This window comes from Bison bison, unplaced genomic scaffold, assembly GCF_000754665.1.
Source record: "Bison bison bison isolate TAMUID 2011002044 unplaced genomic scaffold, Bison_UMD1.0 scf7180017864143, whole genome shotgun sequence".
Taxonomy (NCBI): Eukaryota; Metazoa; Chordata; class Mammalia; order Artiodactyla; family Bovidae; genus Bison; species Bison bison.
Window position 1 is genome coordinate 3,942,459 of NW_011494715.1, and position 24,073 is coordinate 3,966,531.

Sequence of the window (24,073 nt, forward strand, 5' to 3'; positions counted from 1 at the left end):
TGCCAAGAAACCAAGGCTTCCCTGGTGGCTCAGAATGTAAAAATCCACCTGCATGCAATTCAGGAGACCCGGATTAGATCTTTGGGTCGGAAAGATCCCCTGGAGAAGGGAATGGCAACCCACTCCAGTATTCTTGCCTGGAGAATCCCATGGACAGGGGAGCCTGGTGGGCTACAGTCCAGGGGGTTGCAAAGAGTCTGACACGACTGAGTGGCTGATGCACTGGGTGAGAGGGCATCCAGCTGGAGTAAGTGTGAGCACTGGGCGTGTATTGGGAGCTGGGACCAGCAGCTCAACCCTTTTCCTGCCCAGGGTCATGGCAGACTCCCATCAGTGGTGGCGCTCAGCATATGAGAAGGGGGTAGGCATGCAAAGCTGTGTCGTTTGGCTCTTCTTAACCACTGTACTATGCGGTGTCTTCCAAAGGCAGTTGATTTTGTTCTGTGACTCCTAAAAATGTCACTTCACAAGAGATGTTGGCAGGCAGTCAACAGAATGTGTAGGGTGGGGCAGAGGGAAAAACAAAATTGGTGAGAGTCCAGCCCTTACACTGTGGTCTCTTTGAATCCTAGAACAGACCTTTGCAATTGCTATTAGTGTCTCCATTATACAGATGAGTAAACTGAGGCTCATAGGAGTCAGACGACCTGCCCAGAATTATATGACTAGTAAGTGGTGAACTCAGCCTTTACCAGTGACAGCAGAGCTTTGGGAGAGAGGCCGTGGGTGAGGAGGGTCCCCCCTCATAGGGCCCTGTCATCAGGCAGGCCTCTTCAGGTGGCAAGTAGAGAAACTCTCAATGCAGAGACTCTGCAACTCTAATGGAAGGATTCTGATCTTGTTAAAATGAAGATTCTGATCCTACAGGAATGGAATCCTTGATTCTGAATTTCCAACAAGCTCCAAGGTAGTGCTGTACTGCTGGTCCACGGACCACAATTTGAGAATCTAGGACTGAAAAGCAGGCAAGACTGGGGTCAGAGAACCAAGACAGGACCTCAGAGGGGAGTCCCAGGACCCCCAGGCTTGTGCCCTAAGCCGTGTCCCTGCTGCATCTACCTTATAGGCTTGGGTTTCCCGAGTTAAAGTCACAGCATCCCACGCTGAGTGGTCTATGAACTGAGTTTGTTCAGAAGACTGTAAGTCTGGCCAGAGCAGCCCTAATGCAGATGGGGGAGAAGGCCAACTGAAACATGCAACTCTGCCTGCTTCTAAGATTAAACACTAACAGAGGCAACCTATAAAATCCTTTGACTGACTTGAAAACAGAGTTGAACATTTGATCAACATGCCCGTTCTCTGGTTTTAAGTCTCAAACATCGACTTCATGTCATTGTTTTCCTAATTTGTCATCTGTTAACTTGTTGAAGGTGTCATTAAAATTAACCCATTAAAAAAAATAGTCATTTCAAAATTGGTTTCAATAACCTTTGTTTTATTTTAAGCCCAGAGTCAAGTTTTCTCTATACCTGGGTGGACTTTCTCTGGCAATTTGTCAGGCTCACTTGCAAATAGATCTTTTCTCTTGATGTGGCCAAGGAAACCAATTGAAAATCTGCAATTCAGTCAGCCATGTGGCTGTTTGCCCTACGCAATGCCAAACTCAGTTGCTTGGGAGTTTGGGCTTGGTTGTGGGTTTGTGCCCTGAATAGGTCTCTATCTTATCCTGGGACAGTTGATGCAGGGAGTGAGGTGTGTGCGTGCTCAGGCGTGTCCGACTCTTCGGGACCCTGTGGACTATAGCCTGCCAAGTTCCTCTGTCCACAGGATTTTCCAGACAATAATACTGGAGTGGGTTGCCATTTCGTCCTCCAAGGGGATCTTCCTGACCCAGGGAATGAGTGAGGTGCTTGTTGTCAATTGCTGACCCTCCTGGAGGCAGGTGAAGTTGGGTCTGTAAGGATGGGTGTCCACGCCTGCCTCCTAGGAGGCCAGTTCAAAGGTAGAGTGACTGCTTGAATGTTGGTTTATTTCCAAGGCCAGAGAGGATCCTAGCAGCGCCGTCAGGGTCTGCCCTTCCTCTCAGCTTTGACTGCAGGGCAAGTTCAGGCACTTCTGACACCCCCAGGGACTTGCAAGTAGTGAGTTTTCCTTCAGAGTCACTCATTGTGGGTAGAAGGAAGGTGGGAATACTTAAAAACCCTGCTGGCACTATTTCTCCAGCCAGCAAGACCTGACCTTTGGTTCCCCAAGTGTCCAGGAGAGGTGTTGCCACCCAGCCATGGCAGGTAGGGCTGTCAGTTCTGTGCTTGGCAGCTTCGGCCCTCTGACTCCCCAGGTTCGCTTTCTGGGAAGACAGACTCGGAGCCGGGTGAAATGACCCTCTGTGACTCGGCTTGAGCCGGTTGCTCCCGCTGCCAGAGGTCACAGCCTCCAGCTTTCCACCTCCAGAGCAGCCTCACTAGGTGGCGAAGGAGCCTGGAGTTGGTGGTGGGGTAGGGGTCAGCTAGAAAGGGCATAGCCCTGAAGCTGTGGGACTCAGCCCTCTAGCTAAGCCTGGAATTCAGAACGTCACAAACCTCTGACCCCAGAGTTTACAGCCCAAGAGAAAAAGAGATGTTCCCTTCTGCCTTCAATCCTAAAACATTCCCCTTGCCAGCTTGAAGGATAAAGGAAAAGGAGAAATCGTCTCCTTGGCCTGTGCAGAGCCAAAACTAAAACCAAAATAAATAAATAAAAACCCCAGCTTCCTAAGTGCTTGTCTTTGTGGCAAGAACCCCTGAGCATCAACAGATATTTTTCTCTTAGCCTTACGCAGGTGTTTGATCCCCACAGACAAAGCCTCCCGCCAAAAAGGTGTTTATGGTTGTTAGAAAAAGGAAAAGAAACCTGCCAGGTTTTAATAACTGTAAGGCCTGCTGTGCCAGGAGTCCTGTAGCTGCGGACCCAGCTGGCCCCTCGTGGCCACAGCTCGGGTCCAGCTTCTCCAGGTTAACCTTCTCTTGCCTGCGCTGCCTGCTTGACAAGCATGTGACTAGGGTGTCCACACACTGCCCTCTGAGGCCAGTGTTATCCATTGCCACTGAATGATAATGGCCGAATGACAATTCAGGCTCACTGAGCATCTTCTGATGGGGATGGAGGTGAGAGGTATGAAGGTGATACCCACATTAACTCTGCCCACCTAGGAAGCATCTCGTGGTCCCCAAAGCACTTTTACATGCAGTATCTAAGTGAGAAGAATTGGGGTATTTGCTCTTCCCATTTTATGAGAAGACTGAGGCTCAGAACGATGATGAGCCTGAGGGTCAGAGAGTTTAAGTAACTTCTCCAAGGTCTTACACAAGGGTGTGACTAAGCCAAGACCCGCATCTCCAGGCTTTGGACCCAGATCTCTTTCTGTGTACTGGGTACCGGTGTTCACATCAGATGTTCAAGTCTGGGGCCAGGAGTTGTCGAAAAGCCTGCATTTAAAATTCTTCTGATCTCAGAATGGGACCCCTGTTATTAGCAATGTCTTGTAACAACCCTAAAGCAGGGATGGAGGGAGCCATGCCCGGAGCGTGGTGAGAATAATTAGTTGCTCAGAGCCATCCAGGCTGGGTGCTGGCTGAGATAAGATTAGATGCACAAGGGTTTCTAGCTCTAGTGTACCTTTACTCAAGGTTCCTCCAGGCAGCTGGGCTTTCTGCCTGTTGTTCCTGCAGGAGGAAGACTGTCCTGTTAATCTGGCCAGACACTGCCCTTTAGTTGTTACTAAAGAATTGATCAATAACCTCAGATATGCAGATGACACCACCCTTATGGCAGAAAGTGAAGAGGAACTAAAAAGCCTCTTGATGAAAGTGAAAGTGGAGAGTGAAAAAGTTGGCTTAAAACTCAACATTCAGAAAACTAAGATCATGGCATCTGGTCCCATCACTTCATGGGAAATAGATGGGGAAACAGTGGAAACAGTATCAGACTTTATTTTTTTGGGCTCCAAAATCACTGCAGATGGTGATTGCAGCCATGAAATTAACTTTCCTTGGAAGGAAAGTTATGAACAACCTAAATAGCATATTAAAAAGCAGAGACATTACTTTGCCAACAAAGGTTCGTCTAGTCAAGGCTATGATTTTTCCAGTGGTCATGTATGGATGTGAGAGTTGGACTGTGAAGAAAGCTGAGCGCCAAAGAATTGATGCTTTTGAACTGGTGCTGGAAAAGACTCTTGAGAGTCCAACCAGTCCATCCTAAAGGAGACCAGTCCTGGGTGTTCCTTGGAAGGACTGATGCTGAGGCTGAAACTCCAGTACTTTTGGCCATGCGAAGAGTTGACTCATTGGAAAAGGCCCTGATGCTGGGAGGGATTGGGGTCAGGAGGAGAAGGGGACGACAGAGGATGAGATGGCTGGATGGCATCATCGACTCGATGCACATGAGTTTAAGTGAACTCTGGGAGTTGGTGATGGACAGGGAGGCCTGGCGTGCTGCGATTCATGGGGTTGCAGAGTCGGACATGACTGAATGACTGAACTGAACTGAAAGAATTGATAAAGGTGTTTCCCTGGTGGTTCAGCAGTAAAGAATCCGCCTGCAATGCAGGAGACAAGGGTTCGATCCCTGGGTTGGGAAGATCCCCTGGAGGGGGGCATGACTACCTACTCCGTATTCTTGCCTGGAGAATTCCATGGACAGAGGACACTGGTGGCTACAGTCCAGGGGATCACAAAGTGTGGGACATGACTGAGTGATTGAGCATGGGGAGGTAGCCAGTGCCGTGTGTAGGTGCTGTGGCAGGAGGAGTCCAATGTGGGAGTCTCTCTCACCCTTCACAGTTGGGGGACAAGGGCTCAAGGGCTGAGCTGGGCCTGAGGATGTTGGCATGGAAAGGGTTGGTTCTGAAAGAGGGGACACAGACCCAGCATGACTGCTTCAAAGGGCCAGGGGCTGAGAATGGGGGCCCGAGCAAGGAGAGAGGCAAGGGAGCCAAGAGGGCTGGTTGTACCTTTGAAGGGTTTGCAGAAGGGGAGAAACCTGATCGCTGGCCTTTTGACTGAAGGGCTGAGCGCAGAGAGCGGGAGGGAGGCAGAGAGGTGGCTGGTGCAGGTGAGAGGTGAGTGTGGGCGTGCTCACCTGCCCCTGGCAGCAGTGCCCCTCTCTCCCCGCTCACTTTCGGGCACAGAATTCCTTTCTTGGGCATACGGTTTCCAGGGCTCCCTCCTGTGCAGGATGCACTCTTATGAGGTAGGGGAAGGGGACGAGCATCCCCTTTCCACAGAGGGGGTCACATCACCTGCCAGAGCCCCTCATCTCCTTACGGGCTGGACACGAACTGTCTGTGTCCATTCCGGCCACTGCAGGGGAATTGATAAGCCATAGATATTCAGTTATCACAGTTCCAGACGCTAGAAGTCTGGGATCAGAGTCCCAGCATGATCAGGAGAGGGTCCTTTTCTGATTTAAAGACTTCTCCAACTAGGTGATTGATAAGCTACAGATATTCAATTATCATAGTCCCAGAGGCTAGAAGTCTGGGATTAGGGTCCCAGCATGATCAGTAGAGGGTCCTTTTCTGAGTTAAAGACTTCTCCAACTAGGTGGTTGATAAGCCACAGATACTCAATTATCACAGTTCCAGAGGCTAGAAGTCTGGGATCAGGGTCCCAGCATGGTCAGGAGAGGGTCCTTTTCTGAGTTAAAGACTTCTCGCTATGTCCTCACGCGATGGAAGGGGCAAGGGGACTCTCTAGGGTCTCTTTGATAAGAACAGTAAATCTTTGTTCTTTGATAAGAACATCCTCATGATGGGCCTTCCCTGATGGCTCAGTGGCAAAGAATCCACCTGCCAATGAAAGACGTGAGTTTGATCCTTGGGTCGGGAAGATCCCCTGGAGAAGGAAATGGCAACCCACTCCAGTTTTCTTGCCTGGAAGATCTCATGGACAGAGGAGCTTGGTAGGCTACAGTCCACGGGGTCATGAAGAGTAAGACACGACTGAGTGACTAAACAACAAAAGCCTTCATGAGGGGCCCTTACCCCTCGTGACCTCATCACCTCCCAAAGGCCCACCTCCTAATACCAGCACATAGGGCGTTAGGGTTTCAACATATGAATCTGGGGGAGGGGTGGACACAAAGATTCAGATCAAAGCAGACTAGAACCCAGAGGCTCTGGGTACAGACCGGAGGCCTGCAGAATGTATCACCACATTCTTCTCAAAGGTCAGCCTCACCTGTATAGGTGGTAATTTGGCCTGGGACCTTCCAAGTTTGAAAATCAAAGACCTTATCATAGAGTATGTAGAGTATGACTCACCACTGGTGATGGAGAGTCCCTGGTGGGGCCTGCAGCAGCTCCTGCTCTCTGTCCCAGCCCCGGGGCTCTGCTCCGACTTCCCCTCCCAGCAGACAATGGCTCCAGGGGAATCAGGAGAGCACCTCGGAGGAACCCCTCCAGACAGAGGATGGGAGCCATGGTACCTGCCCCCACCCACACCCCCGGCCAGCAACATCAGGAGACCCGGCATCCAGCCTGTACCTGTCCCAGCCCCAAGGCGGGGGCTGCAGAGTAAGTGGAGGCTGAGAAACACGTTCCACCCTCTCCCCGAGTTGATAGCATCTCCTGGAAATCAATTCACAAACACAGTTTGGTTTCTAGGGGTGTCTGAAAAGTTTTTAAAAATTTTTCCCAGCATCTGAGATTGCCGACCAGCAGCACACTTCAGTGACAAGCCTTGCTGTCTTTCCTCACAGCATGATTCTGGCTCTTTCTGAGAGGCCAAGATCAAATAATGAGTCATGTTTTATCCAGGCTTCTAAGTGTGTGTCTGAACAATACTGATTAAAACAGTACCAGACCTTTAGTTAAATCATGAGACAGGTTACAAACACTGTTCCCAAGTTTCCAGCATTAAGTCCCATAGAGAAGGGAGCATGTTTCTGAGAGAATGGCTTGGACTTTATACCCAGTTTCTCTTCAGCATCAATCAAAGATTAACTGTAGCTGTTAGGCTGGGCTTCCCAGGTGGCTCAGTGGTATAGAATCCGCCTGCCACTGCAGAAGATGCAGGAGACTTGGGTTCGATCCCTGGGTCGGGAAGATCCCCTGGAGGAGGAAATAGCAACCCACTCCAGTATTCTTGCCTGAAGAATCCCATGGACAGAGGAGACTGGTGAGCAATAGTCCATGGGGTAACAAAGAGTCTGACATGACTGAGCTGAGCTGAGGCTAGAATAGCTTAGACACCAGCCTTAGAAACAGGGATTGAACAAAATGTCCTTGATCACCTTGGGATTTTTTTTTTTTTTCCTGTCTACCTGAATAATGCCCCTTCCAAGAACTGTAGGAAGCAAGTAGATCAGAAGTAATATGCCACATAAGCTGAGCAATGCCGGTCAAATAAAGGCAAGAATTCCACCATCTAGGTCCTTCTAGGTACGGAATACGGAGATTGGGCAAGGCCTTCCGGTTTTGAGCCTTTATTAAAAAGACAGAGACGTTGGCCCTAAAACCTGGTCCCAGTGACTCCACCATCCATGTGGGTTTATTGCTCGCCCTGGCAAAGGCTCAGCTGTGGGACATGTGATTGGTAGTCCCCCCTCGCAGGGTGGCCTGTGGCCTCTGCGGGATAAAGATACTTACAGGATTCTCAGAGGCGCGGCCTGTAACTCCAGCAATCCTATAATTAGGGCATAGTGAAAGGGTGTGTTCCCACGGGGTGAGAAAGCACACGCACTGAAGTTGGGAGGGGGGAGCTGGGTGGCCGCTGACCCAGGCCCTGTCGCAATGGTTGTGCTGCTCTGAGTGCTTGGCTGCAGGCAACACACGTGTGATTCTCTGAGTCAGATAAGAATGGCTCTTAGGAGAGCCTGTTTCTTTCTCTCTTTCTTTCTTTTGAGGGCAGGAAAAACTTATTGTACCAGTCATGGAGCTTGGTCTCAGGCGACAGAAGCTACCACTGACTATCTTAAGTCAAACTGATTGAAAGGGGATTTTAAAAATTAATTTCTATTGGAGTAGAGTTGCTTTACAATGTTGTGTTAGTTTTGGGTATACAGCAAAGTGAACCAGCTATATATTTACATTTATCCACTCTTTTGAGAATTCTTTTCCTATATAGGTCATTACAGAGTATTGAGTAGAGTTCCCTGTGAAATACCGTAGGTCCTCATTATCTGTTTTATACATACTATCAATAGTGTATAGATGTCGATCCCAATCTCCCAGTTCATCCTGGCCTCCCTTCCTCCTTCGTATCCGTATGTCTTGTGGAATTTAGAAAAATGGTATAGATGATCTTATTTGGAGAGGTTGGTTATTTCTTAAGGTGAAAGGTGAAACTCCAAGGGAGGGAAGATGTAACTAAAGGTGGTAATTAAACTGCTTTGCAAGAGGAAGGGCTTCTCCGTGGCCCAAGTGTAAAGAATCCACTTGCCAATGCAGGACACTCAAGTTTGACTCCTGGGTCGGGAAGATCCCCTGAAGAAGGAAATGGCAACCCACTCCAGTATTCTTGCCTGGACAATCCAAGGGACAGAGGAGCCTGGCGAGCTACAGTCCATGGGGGTCACAAAAGAGTCAGATACAACTTAGCAATTTAACAACAACATCTGCAAGAGGAGGATGGAGATTTCTCCAGTTTTCTTTGATGAGATGAGGGGGTGTGATGAGTGGTAAGGCTCCAGCGTGGGGGGGATAGAAAGGGAGAATCAAGGAGGGTGGCGGCCAAGGAAACTCAGGAAACAAGAAGAATCTGCGTGTGTAAGTGGTTTGCTGTGAGGTCTCTTTGTACGAGTCTCATGGGTCATTAGTGATTTCCTGGAGAGTTAAAAGAGGAACTGGCTACTCCTGCCTCTGGACTGGCAGGAATAAAAACAAGAACTGCAGTAAAATGGTGCGGAGAACAGTATGGCGGTTCCTCAAAAACTTAAACCTAGGATGACTACATGATCCAGCAATTCCACTTCTTAGTTTACACCCAAAAGAAGCAAAAGCAGGGACTCAGAGCCTGCTGCACCTGTGTTCATAGCAGCGTCATTCACAAGAGCCAAGAACTGGAAGCAGCCCAGACACCCATTCATCCATGGATGAGCGGATAAGGCACGTGTGAGCTATACACTCAGTGGAATATACATCAGCTTTAGAAAGGAAATCTGACTCATGCTACAGCGTGGATGAATCTCGAATGAATGAAATATGACGGTCACAAAACAGTAAATAATGTACTGATTCCACTTACTCGAGGTAACCAGAGAGTCAGATTCACAGAATGGTAGTTGCCAGGGGCTAAGGGAGGGGAAATGGGGAGTTATTAATTAGTGGAGATGGAGCTCCAAGTTTGCAAGATGGAAAGAATTCTGAAATAGTTGGTGGTGATGGTCGCACAGCAATGTAAAAGTTTTTAATGCCACTGAGCTGCACACTTCACAATGGTTTAGACGGTAAGGTTTTATGCTCTGTGTATTTTAACACAATTGAAAAAATCCTAGAGAGAGGGAAACAGCCTCTTAGCTCTGCACATTTTACTCAGGTTTCTTCAGGGGCTCATAAAACTTGTTTCTATATGGATTTGGTTTGATTGCAGTGAAGTTACCTCTTCACTGAGGACTCAGTTTAGGGTTTTAGGTGTGGAGTGCCCTTGGAAAACTCCTGTGTGGTCGGCAGAGGAGGTGGGAATGGGGCCAGCACCGCTGCTTTCCTTGAAGCCCTGGAACAAACACTATTTCTTTGAGCATCAGGTGAGATAGTGGATTTCTATTCAGGAGTCGCAACAAAATATGTCTTGCAGGCAAGTCCTAGGATGGGCTGTTCACATGACGATGTGCCCTCAGGACCAAGGCAGTGGAGGAAACAGAATTCCCAGCCCTTCCAGTGTTGGGGCTCCGACAAAGGTAGTGACCAGATCACCATCCCCATCGGAAGCAGTTTCCTTCCTTCTAGGCAGAGGTGGACACCTCCAAGCTCAGTGGGTGGCAGGTGGCTCCACCAAGGTGACCTTGTCCAAGGAAATTGGACAGGTGCCTTACTATCACCCCTCTTTCAGCTGATTTTTCAACCCTAAATTGTTCTCAAACTCTTGACCAGATCTATTTGCCATAGAAAAATAGCCCCTTTCTCCCATCAGGCATCCCTGCCCACCACATCTCACAGAGACTTGCAAACACCTGGTCGAAACTGAAATTCTCCAACTTTAGAGGATATTTTCAGATTGAGGATCCAATGAGGCCAGTTTCTGGGTTCACATCTGAGCCATAGGCTTCCTAGCTTTCAAAGAGATCGATCTTCAAATTACAGGAAACCCAAAAAAAGAAGTGGTTCAAGCCAAACTCCCAGAAAGTGAAAAAGTGAAAGTGAAGTCGCTCAGTCGTGTCCAACTCTTTGCGACCCCATGGACTTTGTCCATAGGATTTTCCAGGCAATAGTACTGGAGTGGATTACCATTTCCTTCTCCAGGGGATCTTCCCTACCCAGGGGAAGACCATGTTAAATAAAGCAGTGACGTGAGCTGGCACTATCTTTCAGAAAAATTGGACCCCCATCTCCTTCAGAAGGGCTTAGGCAGCTCCTAGCCCAGCTTCCAAATAAGTGAATGAATAACCAGTCACCCTCTGGCGAGCCTGCCATCATTAATTTGGCTCTACTAGAGTAGTCTGATTGCCAATGCGTCTGGGTTGTGATGCCCAAGGACTGAGAAGTAAACGGATGAACTGGACGCTATGAACTTGCTGTTAAATACTTTGGTGGTGATGGTCATTAAATACTTTGCTGATCCCCAAGCAAGACTTCCTATCTTGATTTTCCTCATCTATAAAATCTGGATAAAAGAGATCTGTAGAAGTACATCAAACAATGAAAGAGAGAAAATAGAGCAATGAAATGCTTATTGGTGGAGTCACTAATTTTTCGGCAATGCACTTGATTCTAAGCCTGAAGAGGGAAAAGTGAGAATGTTAGCGTTTATTTGCATAACCAGCAGGAAAGTCCCTCTGGAATCTCACAGTTAGTCTTTCTAAATCAGTTTGGCTCCAAGCACTGGCTGAACAACACAGCTGAGTGTGAAGAAACAGAAGTACATAAACATTAACCACTTGCGAGCAGAGCAGAGCAAACAGTGAGAAGGAATCAGATCTCGTGCCAAGTAAGAGCAGCTGGTGACCTCAGTGACCAAGTGTCATTAATGGAAAACACTCCACTAGAAGCCTGAAGAGACCCCGGGAGCGAAGCTGCAACACTGAATACCTCATTAAAACTCCTCTGGATTCAACCAAACTGCCACACCGATACCTTGGGGCTGGCTGTATGGTTCCAACAAAGTTAACCTATAAGTGAATTTTGGAAACTGTAAATGTGTGGCCAGGTGAGGAATTATCCCATTTCTTCCTCAGTAGAAAAAAAAAAAACCCACTAAATATATCATGAACCTTCTCCTAGGTCATGGGCACAAAACGGGTCCCATGCCCCACACTCCAGCTCTACCTGAAGAGGTGAACTTAGAGGTCAGAGGTTTGGGCTCTGGAGTCTGACTTCTGAGCGCCTCATCCCAGCTCGGTCAGTTGTGAGCTTTGTGACTTGTCATGAGGACTGACTTTGCTGAGCCTCTGCCTCTTCATCTAGAAATTGTGAGTGCATGCATGCATGTTAAGTCACTTCAGGCATGTCCAACTCTTTGCAACCCTGTGGACTATAGCCCGCTAGGCTGTTCTGTCCATGGGATTCTCCAACAAGAATACTGGAGTGGGTCGCCACGCCCTCCTCCAGGGGATCTTCTCCACGCAGGGATCAAACCTGAGTCTTTTATTTCTCCTACACTGGCAGGCAGGTTCTCTACCACTAGCACCGTCTGAGAAGCCCAGAAATTGTGAGTAGGTTGGTGGTATTACTTCCAGAGTTGTAGTGAAGATTAAGTGTTGCGTATCAACATACCCAGTTCGTGTCTGCCCCCCACCACCCCGCCCCCATTCCCAATTCATATGTTGAAGCCCTAGGCCCCAGTGTGACAGTGTTGGAAGGCAGGGCCTTTGGAGATGATTAGATGTTGTGATCATGGGAATAGAGCTTTTTGGTGGGATTATTGTCCTTACAGAGGAACAGAGACCAGAGCACTCTCTCTGCATCATGTGAGGACACAGTGAGAAGGTGGAAGAACCTGTCAGCCAGGAAGTGTCCTCACTGGGAACTGACTCAGCACACCAAGTCCTTGAACTTGGACTTCCCAGCCTGCAGAACCGTGAGAAATAAACGTCTGTTGTTTAAGCCCCTCAGTTTATGGTATTTTGTGTGGCGGCCTGGGCTGACTAATACCTACTCAGAAAGCTTAGAACAGTGCCTGGCTCACAGGAAAACATCCAATAAATATTAGCATGTATTTATGCTTGGCTCTTTTGAAATAAGAAGTATTGCAAACACTCTTAAATGTTTAAAGAATAAGGTGACAGCATACCCACCACCCAGCATACAATATGAAACAGCATCAATAGAGTTGAAGCCCCAAATACCTCCCCCAGTCGCAGTCTCTCCGTCCTGCCTAGAGGTAACCATGCTCCTGAACTTGGTATTTATCATTCCCACGCATTTCTTTATACCCTTACTCCATTTGTAAACAATGAGACTGAGCTGGAAATGCTTCCAAGCCAGGACTGACACACATGCCTTCCAGAAGGATTTGGACACAGTGTCTAGCTTAGCGCAAAGGGCTGTGCGGCAAGCGTGTCCTGATTTGTCACCTCACTCTATGATTTTTCACCTCCCTGACCTGAGAACAGGCTACTCTCTCTGTGCTATGCTTAGTCGCTTAGTCGTGTCCGACTCTTTGCGACCCCATGGGCTGTAGCCTGCCAGGCTCCTCTGTCCATGGGGATTCTCCAGGCAAGAATACTGGAGTGGGTTGCCATTTCCTCCTCCAGGGGATCTTCCCAACGCAGGGATCGAACCAAGGTCTCCCGCATTGCGGGCAGATTGTTTACCGTCTGAGCCACCAGGGAAGGGTCCCCAAATGATGATGCAAGCCGTTCGTTAGGTCTGTTAACCGGGGTCTGTGCCGGTAAGGGACTGTGCAGCACCCCAGCTCCCCCTCCAGCTTGGCGCTGATGCCTCCCCTCCCGGCTCTTCTTGGCAGATGGAGATGCGGCTTCAGGACCAGCAGCTGGCGCGGCAGCTCATGCGCCTGCGCAGTGACATCCACAAGCTGAAGATCGAACAGACCTGCGACCTCCACCGGCGGATGCTCAACGACGCCACCTACGAGCTCGAGGAGCGGGACGAGCTGTCCGACCTCTTCTGCGACGCTCCCCTCGCCTCCTCTTTCAGTCTTTCTGCACCACTCAAGCTCATCGGGGTCACCAAGATGAACATCAACTCCCGCAGGTTTTCTCTGTGCTGAGAAGCCCTAGACAGGGCGGTGGAGCCAGAACGAGGGCTTGGGAGGTGGACCGGGGATGTAGGAAGGGAGCTGAGGCCCAGCTACCCCAGTGGGTCTCTCCGGAGGCAGGGTGTCCCTGGGACAAGAGCTCTCGGAGCCCAGCTGTGGAGCCCAGTGTCCCCATGCCTGACCCTGGTTTAATACCCAGAGTCCTGCAGAAGGGCTGCTCCATCCGATGTTCAGTGAGACCTCGGTACCCCACGCACACGCCTCATCCCCCCACTCAGTAACCCAGATTCCTGTTTCCCGGAATCACTGGTGCTATGACCTGGGAACCCAAAGTGGGTGGGGGGCAAAGCTGTGATTCTTGCAGAAGGCTTCCCCAAGGACACCGAACCCCAGAAGGGAGGTGATTAGATACGTCAGTGGCGCCCATGACACTGTCACTGTGCTCTGAGGCTCGCTTCACCCTAAGTGGCTGACTCAGCAACCTCAACAGGGACCCACCAGCAAAGGAAAATCAAGAGGAATAACAGGTGGCACTTAGGGAAGCAGGCCCCACCTGCCACCAGTGCCCTGGGCAAGGTCTTGGACCTTGGCCCCACAGGTGCCAGGTAAATTGTTTCCAGTATGTGGGGTCCCGCCCGTGTAGCCACATACACCCGTCCCAACCTCCAAAGAACCCCTTTGCTGTCACCCCACAACCTGGGATTGGGAGGGCCTAGGGGTGGGCTTCCCTGGGGGGCCAGCAGAGGCCTCCTGGTGGATTCTGACGTTACCTCTGTCACCTTCGTGCCCTCCACAGAAGCTCTCCCTGAGCCTCCTCTGAGATTCTGTGCCTGGTTTAAACACCTAACTTTAACTGAATCAGACTGTGACTAACCTATGGCCAGCTTGTTTGTAACTGTTTGATTTTTGCCCAAATGGTGAACCAGTGGGTAAGTCAAGTTTGACAGAGGTTTAGGGTTTGGTTTTAAAAGGTTCTCCCTAAGGACAGGTGGGAGAGTCAGCAAGGTGAGGACTGAGCCCTCCACAGTTTAGGAGGTTAACCTAGTGCACTGCCCTGTGCCTGGGGTTTTGGGTGTTTGACCCAAAGTCTTTGATCCTTGTAGCCAAGCCCTCTGGTTCATAGAGGAATAAAAGAGGCTAGTGGAGGGGAGGCCCCCTACCCCCGAGGCTCCTCAGCTCTTTAGCGGCTGTAGAATATGGATGTGTTAATTAAAATCATTATTGATAATGCCTACACAGATCATGTATCAATGAACTTGAATTCCAAAGATGGTACTAAGGCTTTGCCAAACCATGAACTGCCAAGCTCTCTACTCTCTGGCTCACTCAACCCTGTCACCTCCCAATTTGAAATTCTGCTTGCGGTCAGCATTCCGTCATCGACATGAGGTGCCCTATTGCTCTGCCTTTCCTGCTTCGTCCTCCTGTAGAGTTTCATCAAGGCCCATGCATACTTGCACGCACACACACACCATGACCCATGCTGGGGAAAGGTTGGTTTCCTCTTGTGGGCTGGGAGTAGGAGTTTGTAAATGATTGGTCCCTGGTTAGACAGAGGATAATTTGGTGTTTCCTTGTGATTTCTAAGAGCCAGAGGGTTTATGCTTCCTTCAAAGATGCTACAACCACATAGCCAAGATCTGTTTCAAGCTGACTCTGAGCAGTGGCAGAAGTCTGAGGCCCTGAGGTCCATGGAGAAGGCCTCGGTGGAAGGGCAGGCAGCCCCACTCCTGTCCTCAACCCAGAGACGCCTTCCCTCGGGGGTTCTGTACAGATGCTGCCAAGCCCTGCAGAGGCACACCAGCCAGCCTTCCTCCAGAAGAACCCTTGAGGTCGTGGGGTATCAGGCTGGCCTGCACACACTCACACCCACTCCACAGAGACGTGACCATATACACACCCAACCCACACGGGCAAGCCCATTCCGTATTCTGGAAGAAAAGTGCCCGACTGGTTATTTTTCTTTCTAGAAACCAGTCATTACAGTAACTGCAAAAGCTGGAATCAACCAGAGCTGAGTGATCTAGCTGAATGGCATCAAGTCAGTGGATGAGTCAACTGGGCAGTTCAGTTGCTCAGTTAACCGAATGATTCCTTTCTCTGAGATCAAGGCACACACCTTTTGGAATAGGTTAGTTGTCTGAGCTATTGTGTTTAGTTCATCCCCATATTGTGCTTAGTTCATCCGCAAAGAATCTTACTTTGGGATAAGGGAGGAGGGGATCAGGAAGAGAAGCCCAGGGAAAAGACAGGTGTGTTTTCTTACTCATTGTGCAGCATCTGTTAGCAGCCCTATTTCCAAGGTGAATGCAAACAACTAACCAGGTCAGTTCGGCTCTGTGAAGTCCCTGTCTCGTGTGGTCAAGAGATGTCTGAGTCAGTCCCAGCCTAACCTTCATCACCTCAGAGCAGCCTTCCAGCTCTACCATGTGTATACAGTCCTGTTGCAGTTTTACTCATTATCTGCCCATCTTTCTGACACCCCCAAGAACCCCTGGGTGTAAAACTCAAAGTCTGCATTGACACTGCCAAGCGGGGCAATGTCTGACACCTTCGTGGACTCAGCAGTGATCCCAGAGGCCTGGGGAGCCCGGACAGGCTTGAGATGACCTGACCCTGCCCCGGACCTCCTCCCTGTAGCAATACCAAGTGCTATTATGTAATCGATGGACAATTTATAATTTTATTTTTTATGATTGTTTCTATATTGCTGTTAGCAAAAGTGAAATTAAAATATTTCAAAAGGACATCTTTATAAAGAGGAGAAATGTGCTTCCTTTTACCTTATTCCTGTTACAGCACACACAGGGCCAAGCACTGAATTGAAAGAAAGAATGAGGGAGATCAAGAGGGAGTGGGGAAGAGGGTGGGGAGGGAAGAGGAGCTACAGGATTCTCTGTCCTTCCTGGTGCCTTCCCTCACGGGGGGCTATTTGGTGGTGATGCCATCAAGAGCTTCCCAGCTCAGGATGCAAAATTAGGATACCCAGCCATTATTCCTGACTGTGACCAAAGCCAGAGCCAAAGCAAACCCACTGTCTCCCACCCTGTGTGCTAAGTTGCTTCAGTCCTGTCTGACTCTTTGCGACCCCATGGACTGTAGCCCTCTAGGCTCCTTTGAGATTCTCCAGGTAAGAATACTGGAGAGGAGGGCCATTTCCTCCTCCAGGGGATCTTCCTGACCCAGGGCTTGAACCCAAGTCTCTTGCATCTCTGGCATTGGCAGGCAGGTTCTTTACCACTAGCGCCACCTGGGAAGCCCCTCTCCTGCATTAAACACTTCAAACGTGACTGGATTCAGAATACTTGGGTCAAACTCAGAGCACAGCTGGATAGCGGACCCACAGGACGTATATTTCAAATCACAATTCCATCATCCAAGTACATTGCCTTGTAATGTACTGTCCCCTGTGGAGAATTTGTGTCAGACTCATTCAACATCTCAAGCAGCTGTCCTCAAAACAAAGCCCGCATAAAGCACCACCTGGGGCAGCCGATGCAAATGTGTATTCCCAGGAAATTCCTGAGCTCTGCTCAAGGGTCCTGGTGTGCAGCTCTGGCTTAGGGCCTAGGAATCTGTTCTAACAAACACCCCCGTGAGACCAGCATAGGTGGTCCACAGACATTTAGAGAAACCTTCAAAGGAACAAAGCGGGCAGGGAAGGCATGTTTGCCTTACTTTGGGACCTACTGCACGACACCCTTTAGATACTTCGGAGGTAAAACCAGCAGGGCCCACTGGTAGCTGGAGACTAAGGATGGCTCTCTGGTCAGCAGCTGGATGGGGGTCGCTGTTTACTGAGATGAGAAAATTTGAGGGGAGCACAAGGCAAGAGACGGGCAACATTAGTTAGTTGTTAGTTCCATCTCAGTTCTGTTATATTTAAATGTCTGTCAAACATCCAAGCAGGAAGTGAGTAGGTTCTAGGCTGCAAGAACTTGGACTTCAGGAAAAGACCAATGTTGGATGCATAAATTGGGGAACCTGGATTTGGGTGTTTGGGTGATATTAAAAAGCAGCATACCCAGATAAACTCATTTAGGAAGAAAGTATTGACTGAGGTACAACACCCTAGGGACTCCAGCATCTAGGGTTCTGATAAAGAAGGAACAGTCCAAGGAGACTTAGAAAGACCAGCTGGTAAAGTACAGGGGAAAACAGATGAAGGAGGCATGGGAGCCTTAAAGAGGAAAATGTGTCAAGGAGAGCGTTGTCAATATCGACTGCTGTGGAGAAATTAAAGAAAAGGTACACAGAGAGATAAACAGTGCTTTCAAGCAAGACAGAGCCCATTTGTCCTTTATTACAGCAACAATAGCCCTTTCAGATCAGGGGTAGCACAGAAGTCCAGTTGTGTGGGTTGAGGACAAAATGGAAAGTGAAGAAATGGATTCTTTCAAGTTGGTTTGCTGTAAAGGGAGCTGAGAAATAGGAGCTGGACAAAGTCATGAAGTCAGGGAAACAATTTTTGGTTTCCTTGAAACAGTGTATAACAAAATAAATGCATAATAGAGTGTTGATCGTACATTAACAGTGGATCATAATAAAATGTATGATAAAGGTGCTGACAATGGGAATAATCTGTTAGGAAAGAAGAAATGGATGGTGCAGGAGAGAGAAGAAAGTAATGGCAACAATGAAGTTCTTAAGGAGGAGAGGAGGGGAATGTCAGCGTGTAAGTGGGGGAGCTGGGCTGGGAGGGAAGCAAAGACATTCATTGTCATGAGAGGGAAGATTGAAGATGAGTAGCTTAAGGAATCTGGTGGGAAGAGGAGGAGAGTCCCATTGGATCCTTCCTACTGTCCTTGTAAAATAGGAGAGTGACGTGGAGTTGGTGGAATGTTGAAGGTCCAGGAAGAAAGTTTTGAAATAATTATCTCATCGAGTGGGCATGTTCATTTATTTGGAAGAGTAGTGGAACCATCCGGCAGTGTTGGCTCCCCATTTGAGGCTGGTGGTCTTTCAGCGTGATGCAAATCCTGAGAATGAGGTTGTGTGTGTGTGTTTTTTTCCCTCCAGCAATGGTTAGATGCTACAGCATTCACACAGAGCAGGCAGAGTGGCGAGGGGGTGTGCCAGGCAGGTGCATGGCAGGATGGGGAAGCAAGAGTTAAGTGTTTTGCAAAAGGGCAACCAGGGTGGAATCAAGGAGTCTCAACTGAGTAAGGAGGGAAGCAGGAACACGGAGATATAGGACTGGAGTGCTAGAGCTCCGGTGCCAGAGCTCTGGGTCCACAGCTGGAGGTCTAGGTGCCATCTGGGACTCCCTGCATGACAGGGCTGGTGGAGAAAGGCTGGACAGGTAATGATCAGAGTGTGGGGACAGTGGAAGTGACGATTCGGGGACAGTGCAGGTTCATCTTTCAGAGACCCAGCCTGATGCTACATTAGCTGCCTGGTGGCTCTGGCTAAGTGTGTGCTGCAGGCATAGGTGATGTCGGTCAAGACCGAGAGCCCCCGTGCAGACCTCACCTGGCTTATTTAGAAAGGGGCCTTTGTGCTCAGTTGACCGCATTCCCCTTGGCTTCTCTGCAACAGCAGAGGATCTCTCACTCTAACTCCCTGTCAAAGCCCCGAGTCTGAGATTGTGATGGCTGGGGAAGAAGGGCTGGGGGAGCACAGCAGTGGCGGCCCCGCCAGGACACACCGGCCAAGTACAACCAGGGACCTATCTGATGGGAATCTGATGGGAACCACTCAGACACATGGAGGGTTTCAGACGAGGCTATTTTTAAATACCCTCGTTCACAGGCTCAAAGCAAACATTGGTGGAGACAGCTAGGCGGTCTCCGAGGGAAGTTGATTCAGGAAGAGAAACCTCAAACATTGGAGCGCTCTGGACAGTAGTCACCCACACTCACGGCAAAGAGATAAGTCCATTGGGGATGTTTCCCAACCGGCAGGGACAGGCGCCTATAGTGGGTGGAAATTCCCTGGGAAGTGATCCAGCAAGGCATGGTTCAGCTCTGCAGGACTGGAGTGTGTTTATTTCCTAGACCTTTATTTTATCAGACAGGGAGCCCCTCAGTCATGCTTCTTCCAGCCCCTTCCTCCTGACATGGGGACAACTGAAGCCTGAGAAAGAACCTAAGGGACTCTGCCTCCCTCAAGGAAACTCTCTCCCAAGGGGGACCCGGGCACCACCCACTGCTCCTCGAGCCTCATCTGGTCAGGGTGCCCCATCTGGTGGAACAAGACTGAGGCAGAACAAGGGCTCTCCCTCTCTTACGCCATTGCACCAGTCAGGGTGGGTGGGGAGTGGAATTGTCCCAGCATCCCAAGCGGGGGAGGACTTGACCCAAGGCATCCGGGCTTACAGAACCATTGGAAGAGTCAGGCTATTTTAAGACGTGATTCCCAGAGCTGCTCTGGATTCCAGCAGGCAAACTTTTGGGCTTCTGGCAGTACCTGAGTGGGTGACTCTCAAGAGGTCTTCTGTCTGCCTCTCTGCCTGCCGACACCATTGGGTTTTTACTCACACAAACCCCGCCCCCCACCACCAACAGAAGATGTGTGAGTTTCCCACCCCTATCAATTCTTCAGTTCTCTGCAGATACCAACTGGGTGTTCTACGTCTTAATTTTGACACTGTCCACACAAAAAATGTCGTTCCCTATATCCCCCACTCCCAACCATAGTAGCCTCTGAGCGCAGCTGTCTACACCTCTCTCTAAGGAAAGACTGAATGTACCATCCTAAAGATGTAGCATGGTGCCCGGGAAGTGAAAAGGGATGCTCTGAAAGCAGGTTTCTGTTAAACATTTTCAGCCGCTTCTGTTTCTAGCAGAGGAGACACAGAGTCTTCCTGAGTGGTCCCTTTCAGAAAAGTGGATCAGAGGGACTCACTGACCATCCCCCTGGGGGAGGAGAACCAGGTCTCTGTGCTGTTAGCCGCCTGGGAGGGGTAGACAAACTGCACCCACACAAGAAGCCTCCTGAAGAAAATGACCTTGATGCCTCTACAGCTTCAAAAGGACCTCTAAGGCTGAATGCCTGGCTCCTTCGTAGGAACACAGATGTGCAGTGAGATATGCACCCCAGGGGCTGGGACACAGGAGGAGGTGACAGCTCTGCTTAAAGGGACAAAGCAGAGAGCAAGAAGCAGCCTTGGGGAGTGATGAGCCTTAGGGAAGAAGGGACAGGAGAGAGATTTGCCCTGATGAAATGGGGCTGGAATTCAATCATATAACGTCAGAAGAGCACGGCTTTATATCAACCCCAAGCTGCAGGTGGGGCACACCACATGCTGTCAGAGTCAGGTGGCGTTAGCAATCTGAGTACGACTTTTTTTTCTCCTGTCCTTCAAAGAAGCAGGTCCAAGAGCTGGAGTGGCGGACCACTGTCACCGTCTGGGTGATGCAGAACTGGGAAGGCACCAAGGCCTCCTAGCTCCTCATCTTGGCTCTTCCCAGCACCCTCTCTTCCCTGCAGAACCTTGCCTCGGGACCCACACAGAGAAGGAGGTCTGAGAAGACAAATCTGAGAAGTTCTTCCCCAGTACTGTAAATAATTTTTAGTTTTTTTTCAGATTTTTAACATGGAGTTTGGTGGTTCAGATGGTGAAGAATCCGCCTGCAATGTGGGAGACCCAGGTTTGATCCCTGGGTTGGAAAGATCCCCTGGAGAAGGGAATGGCAACCCACTCCCGTGTTCTTGCCGGGAGAATCCCATGGACAGAGGAGCCTGATGGGCTACAGTCCACGGAGTCGCAAACAGGACTGAGAGAGACTAACACTTTTTGAGTTAAGGAAATCCTAAAATGCCCCCTGCTGGAGAAACAGAGGAATCTACTAATATGTGGTTTGTTTTCCAAAGACTGTAGCATCGTCAAGACTTTACACCTTGGTATTTCCATTTATGATTGTCATCACTTTACATATTTGGTGGAAAGTTCAAATGCTAGTCCCTCAAAAACAGAAATGTCTAGTTGGAATACACTGTCACAATTAAATTAAATTCTACCGATACTTTTTAGTATTTACTATGTGCCAGGCAATATGCCAATTCTAGGAAAGCAAGGTGACTAGAAGCTGAAGGTTTATATGGCTCTTTGGTTTTATTCATGCCATCTCAACAGAGATTCATGTTTTGTGTCAATTTTAGAAACCTGTATGACCTTGGGATAAGCAAAGATCTTTTTATATAAAAACGCAAAAAAAAAAAAACAAAAAAAAAACCCAAACCAAAAATTTTTAACAAATTGGACTTTATCAAAATGTAAAACTTCTGATCTTTGAGAAGAGATTGCTTATGGAAAAATAAACCACAAACTGGGAGAAAACATTCTCAATATATATGTCTGACAAAGAACTTGTAGCCAGAAAATTTTTAAAAAGCTTCTTAGAACTCAGTAATAGAAAGACAACTTAATTTTTTTAATGTGCAAAAAAATTCAAACATACCCTTCACAGGAAAACAAGTGGCCATTAAGCATGTGAAAAGATGCTCAACACCACCTGTCATCAGGGAAATGAAAACTAAAACCACAATGGTGCGCCACTTCCCCGGCTTCCCAGGGGGCGCTAGTGGTAAAGAACCTGCCTGCCAATGCAAGAGACGTGGGTTCGATCCCTGGCTTGGGAAGATCCCCTGGAGGAGGGCATGGCAACCCACTCCAGCATTCTTGCCTGGAGAATCCCTGTGGACAGAGGAGCCGGGCAGGCTACAAACCACAGGGTCGCAAAGAGTCGGACACGACTGAAACGACGTAGCACACATGCGTACCACTTCACACCTGTGAGAAATACTAAAAAAGACTAGGAACACCAAATGTTCATGATGTGGAGCAAAGTCATATGCTGCCCCCAGGAGGTTCAGTTGGTTATTTCTCTGAATCGAGTGCAGGCCGTGCTTACACACGGTTACAATCTTTGCAGAGAGCCTTTCATATCCACACGGGATTTTATGGTCTATGACCAGACGTCTTCACAGTACTCCCATTCACTCTTGACTTAGGTATTATTGTTGTCTTCATCACTACAGAAAAGGAGACTGAGGCTCAGAAATCGGTGATTTATTTTTTTTAGGGCCGCATAGAAGATGATAGACCTGGGATTCAAGTTCAAGTGCCAAGCAACTTTGTTTTCTGAATTCGGTCACCTCTTGTGCCCTAAGAAATGTAACTCAGTTACTATGTTAATTAATTGAAATCACTTGAAATCACTGTGAGTAATAACGTATCAATAACAACAGGAACAGATCTAAGAAGTAGAACTAGGCTGTAACATTCATGTTCTTGTTCACAGCAGTCCACACGTGTTTTTCCAGCGATAGAATGACTATAACACCGACTGTTGTATTTAACAATGCTTTATTTATGAGCATTTCGTTTCAACAAATACTCTGCGGTGGGGAGGCATTGTTAGGAACATGTCATTCAGAAAGGATTAAGACACAGTCCTGGCCTTCCAGGAACTTAAAAGCCAGTGTTAAACCCTGTTCAGCTCAGGACTGTTTTCTCCTGTGTGTGATCCTCACACCAGCTGTTACTTCCTACCGAAATCCCATCAGCTCCTAGTGACTCACCGAATGGGCACAAGGTAGGGCACCATGTCTGGACTGTCTTGTTTTCCAAGAAGTACAATGGCATTTTCCAAAGTCAAATGGAGGAAGAACCTGACTAGTACAAGGGCGCTGATGCTCAGAGTAGGAAAGAGCCATTTAAATCAGAGCTGGCTTGTGGGATCCAGAACACACAGCACCATTTTTAATAGGGCTGTCAGCCTCCAGCCTGACAGCCCTAGCCTGCTTGAGAAATGGTAATGTTAGAGTTTTGACATGCTTTTTAGCATAATTATAAAATCTGAAAAGTCAAGAAAACACAGGTCTTTTTTGCCTTTTTTCACAAGTTTTAAAACAACTCTTTTATAAATCATCACAAATACCTCCAATTATAAACATTTCTCTGGGAAGGAGGTGGTGTAGGTTGGGGCACTTCTGTGATACATACCTTTTATTTACACATGTCCTGCTTTTGAGGGCAGGGGAAAGAAAGCAAAGACGGTTATTCTTCTTTTCCGTGATGAGAAGCATTCTCATGAAGGACACCTCGGTTTTGTGCATCTCAATCTTTTTTAAAATTTTGGCGTATTCATTTGTCGAGTGAATGACAGTGAGGAAGCTTTCCCTGCCCACATTTGGTTGTCCAAACGAGCCTCTGTATCAGCTCTTTTAGCTTCCCAGATGGCTTAGTGGTAAAGAATCTGCCTGCCAATGCAGGAGATGCAGGTTTGATCCCTAGGTTGGGATGATTCCCTGGAGGAAGAAATGGCACTCACTCCAGTATTCCTGCCTGGAGAATTCCATGGACAGAGGAGCCTGGTGGGCTACAGTCCATGGGGTCACAAAGAGTCGGATGCAACTGAGCACACGCATCACATAGGCTCTTTCACGTGTCCCTGTTCATATTTATGGGCAAGGTTTATGTTCATATTTATGGGCTGAAGCCCCCTCCCAACTTACCAATTGAAATTCAGCTGCAGCCTCTCCTCTATAAATGAGTTCCCCATGTGATCTGAAAATATTATTTAGCAGCAGGAATAGTCATGTAAATCAAATGCAAATCAAATCAGCAAAATGTATTCTAATATCAAAATAAACTAATAGAGCTGCTACAATGACATATCAAGGAATATAAAATCACTGAGAAAATAAATCAATAAATCATTTTAGCAGTTTCAAGCATTGATCTTTTAAAGTTTTGCCCTTTTTTTTTTTTTGGCTGGCAAGCTGTTACCTGCTAGATGAAACTGTAATTGTCTGAACCATAATTTGACTTACAG

At 48.3% G+C, this 24,073-nt stretch overlaps 1 protein-coding gene across 3 annotated transcripts in view; it reads left to right on the forward strand.

Annotated features, from left to right (window-relative positions):
* FAM167A (family with sequence similarity 167, member A) overlaps positions 1–16,047 on the forward strand; it is a 32,031-nt gene extending 15,984 nt beyond the window's left edge. For 2 of the 3 annotated variants that reach the window (XM_010840273.1, XM_010840274.1), the window contains exon 3: positions 13,041–16,039. In XM_010840273.1, the coding sequence (XP_010838575.1) occupies positions 13,041–13,304 (264 nt within the window). In that variant the 3' untranslated portion in view covers positions 13,305–16,039. Of the gene's footprint in view, positions 1–13,040 lie in introns of all 3 variants that reach the window. The other variant, XM_010840272.1, reaches the window with a different exon arrangement.
* The last annotated feature ends 8,026 nt before the right edge of the window (positions 16,048–24,073 follow it).